Below are 7292 nucleotides of genomic sequence, written 5' to 3' on the forward strand. Positions count from 1 at the left end.
GGGGCGGGAAAAAGGCTCTGCTCTGCTCACAGCGTGGGCTGAGGGCCGGCAGAGCTCCATTTCCCCCTTGAGATGTCAGAGACAGGGCCTTTCACCCTCCTGATAGGGCTGCCCCTCTCTGCAGGCAGCCAAAGGAGCACGAGGGCAAAAGGCCAACGACAGCAAAGCAAAGACCCAGCCCTGCACACAGGGAGGTGGCCCAAAGCAAAGCCAGCCTAGCACCCTGAAGGTGCCCGCTGCACTCTCGTGTGTCCCTGCCCTGGGAATGCCAGCAATGCCCTTTGCCCAGAGGGCCTTTCTGTGGCCCCTCTTGGGCTCAAAGCTGCTGCTCTTCTCACTCAATAATGTCTAAACCCACAGAGCTTGGCATCCCCCACGGCAACAGCAACAAGACTCAGCAAGCAGGCAGTCAAGCTCGGTGCCTAAGGCTGAGGGGCCAGGGACTCCAGTCTCAGCACAGCGAGGGCACACGCCCAGCCCCACAACTGCTGGCCTCACAGCCCTGAAAGGCCGGCACCAGGGTTCCACGCCTGATTCCAGGGGGTCCCTCCAACCGCCCACTGAGGAAGCGCCAGAGCAGCCGGGTGCCAGGAACAAGGCGGCTGCCTGGGGGCTGCTTGTGGCCTCTGACACCCAATTGCTCAGGGCTGCCCACTGCCCCAGCCCCTCCGGGTCTCCCCCAGCCCGGCCAACCTGCCCGGCAGCAGCGCCGCAGCCCCACAGCAGCTCCAGGGGAGCCCATCAAGAGGCACCTCAGAGCCCTCAGCAATCCAGCCAGCAACACACGGGCAGGAGGACACGGATGGCGCTTCCTGCCTGGGACAGGCCTTGTGGCCACCTCCAGGCACCGCTCTCGCAGGGATCTCCGCGGCTCCGGCCCTGCCCACCCGCTCTGTGGGCAGCACAAAGGCTTCAGCACAACCCCCAAAGGCCAGGGGGCTTCTGGCCATTTTCCCTGCAACACTGCACGACTGGGAAGCTTGCTGAGCACAAGCACCCTTTTCCCCCTCCTCCCCTATGCCCTGCAGATCCAGGGTAGCAAAAGAAAGATCCTGGGAGTCTGTCTATTATAACACATCCCATATTTACATACTAAAGGAAAACAAAACAAGATATTTATTTACATTCAATATCTACATAGTAAAGGAATACAAAATGAAGAAAAGAGCTATTTTGAATAACATCTCTGCCTGCTCAGGAGGCCCCAGCAAAGACAGCCTCCTGGATCAGCCCTCGACAGAGCCCCAGCAGCCCAGCCAGCCGAGCCGCGACAGACGAGGTCGTGTCTTCCATGCCCTGCGCAGCTGATCTCGCAGCCTCTGGAACATTGGGATGGGAGCCTGCTCTGCTGCCTTCAGTATGCACAATGATTGAATTGCCAGGCTTCCAACGCTGACGCTGATGTCATTCACCATTCCTTCAAGGGCTGAAAGAGAGAGGATCAGAGGATGGTCAGATCCTGGATCTGCGGGGAGCCGAGGAGAGCCCCCTGCCAGGGCCATCCCAGCCAGTTCTTGCCATGGTCAGGAGGGAGTAGGGACCAACAGGATCAGGCCGAAGCTGCGGGCCACGAATCCCCCACGTGTCCCTGAAATCTCTGTGTGCTCTGCCCAGGCCAGCCCTGCTCCGCACAGGGAGCAGAGCCCTCTGCAGCCGGGGCAGGGATGGCAGCTGCCCCCGCCAGCCCCCGCTATCAGCCCGCTGCCCTCACTCACCCTCAGAGATCAGCTGGAGCTCTCCCTGCTGCCCCCTCAAGCTCCGCCCGGCCATCCCTGTGAACACAGAGCCTGTCACGGCCCAGCGGCACAGCTCCCTGCCAGCGGCACTGCCAGCCCTGTGGCCACACGGCCTCGTGGCCCGGCAGGGCTCAGCCCGGGCCCTTGCCGCACGCTGCCGCCCAAGGGCACGGCTGCCGGAGGGCGGCAGCAGCGCCCAGGCCAGGCGGGGCTCCACGGCGCCGGGCCCGGATGGCGCTGCCGGGGCAGCAGGCGGGGCTGGGGCCGAGCTGCGGCGGGGCGGGGAGGGAGCCCGGGCTCCTGGCTCACCCATGAACCTGACGGCCGCCTCTCGCAGGGGCTCCTGTGGGCTCTGCAGGTAGGGCAGGGCCCGGCGCAGGTGCTCGGCCGCTCGGCTCCTGTCCTCTGCCAGCTGGAGAGAGCGGCAGCAGGGAAGGGTTGGCGCGGGCTCAGCCCCTGGCCCGGGCGCTCCCTGCGCCCAGCCCCGGCCTCCCCTGCCCGCACAGCCCTGAGGCCCGGCCAGCAGCCGCTGGCGCCGGGCTCTGGAGGGGGCAGAGGGCCGGCTGCTGCCCGGGGAGCCGCGGTGCCGCCCCGCAGCCCCGCCGGGCCGGGGCTCCATCGGCACCCGGCTGGGACCCACGGGAGCCTGGAGAAGAGCCCGCGCGGCCTCTGGCTGCAGCAGCGGGCAGGGGCACAGCTGCCAGCCCACACACTGAGCACCGCGCTCAGGGCGCTGCTCCAGGCTGAGCCTGGGCCTTCCAGGCCGTCCTTACCAGGCAGTTGGCGAAAATCCAGAGTTTCTCCTTTTTCACCAGTTTCTCGAGATCTCTCCTTCTCAGAAACTCGGCCACACAAATCAGCGTTTCCCGAGAAGCCTGGAGAGCAGCAGAGACACGGAGATGGCCCCACAGCCCAGGGCCCAGGACCCACGTCCCTGTGCCAAGGCCTGGAGGAGGCTGCAGCCCGCCAGGCCCCAGGGCAGGAGGCAGCCGAGCCCCCTCCCAAGGGGACAGCAGCAGCCCACGAGTCCTCACCTCTGCCACACGCTGATTCTCATCATGGCAGTGGAAGAAGAGTGGCAGCAGGCTCTGGTGCACAGGCCTTTCCAAAGGCTTTTCTCCCTTTTCCAAAAACCCCATCATGTCTTGAAAGAGTTTTATGGAGAGCAGCTGTACCTGGCTATTTTCCTATATGAAGAAAAGGGAAAAATACCTCCGCTTTGGCTCCTCCAGGCCTGCCTGGGCACAGGCCTGGAACTCCACAGGGCACCAAGTTTCCAGGCAGCACCCAGTGACTGTGGCTGGGGGCACAGAGCCTTACATGGTCAAAGAGTGGCAGGAGCGCCTTAGCCAGCTGCAGGGCAATGGGAGTTGAGATCAGAATGGATTTGTGCAAGAATATAAAGCTGAGTGTGATGAGTGTCAGCCCAGCTATCTCTGCATCACTGTCCCACAGTAGGTCCATGAGGCTTTCGGTCAGGCGCCACATCTTTTCAGCCTGTGTGGAACACAAGTTTTTGAAACACCACCCTGCTGCTGCAGGGCCTGGAGGCCAAAGGCCTGTCCCGAGGCACTGGGGAAGCCGAAACGGGAGAGCTGGGAGCAGCTGCCCCAGCGCCTGAAGCCAAGCCCAAGTGACTGCGTTCCCAGCACAGCTTCAGCCGCTGCCCCTTCTCACCATCGAGGGATCGTCAATGAGCTCGAGAAGGGCCCTGAGCGCCAGGCGACGCCTCTCCCTGCACTCGCTCTGCAGGTACCTTGATGAGACCTCCACAACACTGTCACCACATTCACTTGAATCTAGGCACTCGAGGACCTGAAAGGCACAGGGCAGTGACAGGGGACCGGCCGGCAGGAGCCCAGAAGCGCACAGGGCTGGGCCCAGGCAGCAGCACAGGGCGTGGGCACCGTCCTGGCAGCTGTGGCTACGAGAGGGCAGAGAGCTGGGAGGCAGCTCAGCGAGGCAGCGCTGGCCAACAGGCTCACCTCCACAAGGAATGCCAGGGCAGGCAGATCCCAGCGTGGCTCCTGTGTGCTGAGCAGCCAGAGGAGGTGGAGTGCAATACTGGAACACAACTCAAGAGAAGCATGGCGCATCTCCCTAGGAGGGCGAAAAAGGGACCAGGACCCTGAAGAAATCTCTCCCAGGACAGGCTCACAGAGGTCTGGTCTCCCACCAAGGGACCTGGGCCACTTAGGAGGTGTCTCCTTCTGTGCTCTCTCCTCTCCCAGCCTTTTCCAGTCTGCTTGGCAGTCCCTCGGTGAAGAGGCCCTCTGGCCCATGACCACGGGGACTGTGTGGGGCACCCCAGGCGCAGAGCACAAATGTCAGAGGCAGCGGGGAGAAGGGGGTCTCACCTGGCCAGCAGACCCACGGCATAGTGGTGGGTGTCAGCACAGAGCAGCGTGTCCCAGCCACACCTGCGTTCCATTGCCATCACCACATCCTTGTACTGCTTTTGGCACAGCAGGGACTTCAGGGTCCGCACTGCAAATCTGTGTGCAGAGCAAAGCCCAGGTCACACTGGGAGCACTGGCTCTTGCCCTGGCAATGTGGCAGGGACAGAAGGACTGGGATGGAGCACCTGTTGGGGCTGGTGGCAAGGCCGTGTTGCTCCTGGCATCCCTTCCAGAAGGTAAGGACCTTCTTTGGCATCTGTTCAGTGCTGAAGAACACTTGAAAGAGCAGATGCACAAATAGGCGGGGGAGATGCGCTGTCGCTATACGTGGGACACGGGGCTCCTGGAGGATCTTCCACATCACCACAGTTGCCTGCAAAGAACAAAGCCCCCTGAGAAAGCGCTCAGTGCCGAGGTGTCCGTGTGACAGGGCCCGAGCGTGGCAGGGAGAGGCCCAGAGAGACACAGGGGGAGCAGCGGGACCGGTGGCCCTGCAGCTGCCCCTAGGCCAGGTTTCAGGGCAGCGCCTGAGGCAGGGAAATGCAGTGGGGAAGGAGGAAGGAGAGCTGCTGGAGAGGCGGCCTTGGGGCCAGCAAAGGCCACTGGCAGGAACTCACAGCCAGGGCAAAGACACCCGTTTTGTCCCCATCGGAGGTGCACGTGCTGTACTCTGGCCAGCTCCCCAGCACATCCAGGAGAATCAGCTGCACCAGCTTCGCAGTCCTGGGTGAGCACATGATGGTCTTCCACATGGCCATGGCAGCTCTGTGGGGTTAGAGCTCTGTCTCAGGGGGTCTCAGGCACAGCACCGTGGCCTGGGCTTGGCCCCTGAGGGGCAGCAAGGGAGCATGGCAGCAGGCTTGGGGGGCTGACATGCCAGGGCTGGGAAAGGGAGCAGCCAGAGGGCCCTGGAAGTCTCTGTTGGTCAGACACCTGGGACAGGCTGTACAGGGTGATGGGCTGGGGGGAGCCCTGAGCCCTCTGGCCAGGTGGGCCCCATACCTGTCACAGGATGGGGCCACACGCAGGAGTGTCATTACTGCGTCATTTGGCTGCGCTTTGGTGAGATGCAGCAGGGTGTTGTCCAGCCTGTGCTCAGCAGAATCATTGGCCGTGAGCCACTGGTGGATGTATCTCACCATGGCAGGCACCTGCAGAAGGCACAGGGCAATTTGGAAAGCTGCCAGAAGTGAGCAACGTTCCCAGTGTCCCCAGAGAAGTGCTTCCCTTCCCACCGCACTGCGATGGCCTCAAAGACTCACAGGGACCAACACTAGTGGCTTGGGAAGCCATGTGACTCATGAGGGAATTGAAGCCTGGCCACAGGCTGCTTACTTGCTCTGGTCTGAAAACACCCCTCTCCACAAGCAAATCCCGCAGGGCAGCACTGGTCTCATGTTTGAGGACCTCTGAGTAATCTCTGAGCCCAGTGCCCCTGGAGATGGTCTCTTCCTGCCGAATGCTCCTGATGAATTTGCAAATGAGCTGTAGGAGAAGGGCAAGAAGCCAGGGATGTTGCATGGAGTGCTCCACACACGGTGCTGGGCTGAGCAGTGACAGCAGGCCCAGCCCAGGTGGGGATGGCTGCAAGTACCTGCGCTGCTCTGCGGAAGCGGCCACGGGTGGATTCCTGCTCTTGTGTGCAGTCGAGGGCTGCACCTGGCAAGGAGTGAGCACAGCCAGAGCTGAGGGGCTGCGGGAGAGGCCGGAGAACACAGCCCGGCCCTTCTCTCCCCAGGCAGGGACAGCCCCGGGATGCCGCAGGGGATGGAGCACGGCCACTGAGGGGTGTCTGCCAGGACCCCTTCCATCGTGTCCCCAGGCTGATCCCCAGGGAATGGGATGGCTTGGGATGGGATGCAATGGGATGCAATGGAATGTGAGGAAATGCAACGGGGGAGGATGCAATGGGATGCAATTGGATATGATCGGATGGGACAAAGCTCGTTGCAGGCACCGGCCCTGCGGCCCAGCTCTGCCACTCACCTTCCTGCGGTGGATGGAACGGCACCACCTTTTCAGTCTCCTGTGCTGGGGCAGCTCCAGGGCCTTCTTCCTCCTCCTCCACCCAGGCCAGCTTGGGCACTCTCGGGGGTCTCTTCTCCATGTCAGTCACTGGATTTTTGGGAAATTGCAGGAGAGATGCCTCAGAAAATCTCCATGTCAGCAAGTCCTGCAGTTGTGCCTGGGAGGAACCTTCCAGAGAGAAGCCTCAGGAAGGCTACAGGACAGCAAGGCCTGGCCTCTGGTCTCAAGGGCTCCTGCCACAAGGACAGGAGACTTCTGTCAGGGATTGTGGTCTGGCCTCGAGGGCACTGGCGGCAGGGCTGGGAGATGCCTCAGAAAGGCTCCAGGGCACCAAGTCCCACCCTCTGCCCTCAAGGGCACCTGCAGAACAGAAGCCTCGGGAAGGCCACGGGTCACCAAGTGCTGTGGTGTGGCCTCGAGGTCAGCTGCAGGAACAACGCCTCAGAAAAGCTGCGGGTCGGACACGAACAAGTGAGCTGTGAGGGGGCTCCTCACGGCACTGCTCTGTCCCGTCCTGTCCCGTCGCCTGCTCTGAGCACTGTGGCGTGCTCTTGGAACCACCAGCTGCTGTGTCACCACGTGTCACAAAGGGCCCTTGGACACCCGATTCCATTGCAATTCCACGGTGACCGTGCGGCACCATGTCACAAAGGGCCCTTGGAAACACTGTCACCTGCCCTGGGGCTCATCCCTGAAGCCTTTTTCCCATTGGACAGTCTGTACCCTAAGCACTCCCATCCCTCCCCAGTTCTATACCCTGGCCCATCCTTCCCCAGTTGCTCTCGGAGCTGTCTCCCTCTGCATCTGGTTGTCTCCCTGCTCCTGTTCCTGCTTCCTTCCTCCTTCCACCTGTCCTCAATAAAGCCACGTGGATTTCAGCAGCACGAGAGTCCTCCTGTCTTTTGGTGGGGCTACATTTCTCTATCGGGGCACCTGTTGATCAGGCAGCAGCGGGTCACCCTGCAGGACGCGGTCCGGGGCAGCCCGCACAGGATCTTTAGGAACGGCTCAGAGCATCAGCAAAGCCTGCCCTGCTCTGCGGGCTCAGGGCAGCACAAGGAGCCCCCAGGGCTGCCGACGCAGCCGCGCTGGGAAGGGCATGGGGCCTTCCACGGAAGCTGCCACGGCC

At 62.3% G+C, this 7292-nt stretch overlaps 1 protein-coding gene across 1 annotated transcript; it reads right to left on the reverse strand.

The window, feature by feature from the left end:
- Positions 1–1226: 1226 nt before the first annotated feature.
- Positions 1227–5946, reverse strand: LOC128809969 (uncharacterized). The gene is made up of 15 exons (XM_053982418.1): positions 5895–5946; positions 5730–5794; positions 5471–5620; positions 5138–5286; positions 4753–4900; positions 4321–4508; positions 4094–4231; positions 3722–3836; positions 3414–3551; positions 3057–3308; positions 2771–2923; positions 2510–2611; positions 2046–2148; positions 1716–1772; positions 1227–1426 (listed from the first exon to the last, which is right to left on the reverse strand). The coding sequence occupies exons 1-15, from the start codon at positions 5944–5946 to the stop codon at positions 1227–1229; spliced, it is 2010 nt and encodes a 669-aa protein (XP_053838393.1).
- Positions 5947–7292: the final 1346 nt, after the last annotated feature.

This window comes from Vidua macroura, chromosome 7 (genome assembly GCF_024509145.1).
Source record: "Vidua macroura isolate BioBank_ID:100142 chromosome 7, ASM2450914v1, whole genome shotgun sequence".
NCBI lineage: Eukaryota > Metazoa > Chordata > Aves > Passeriformes > Viduidae > Vidua > Vidua macroura.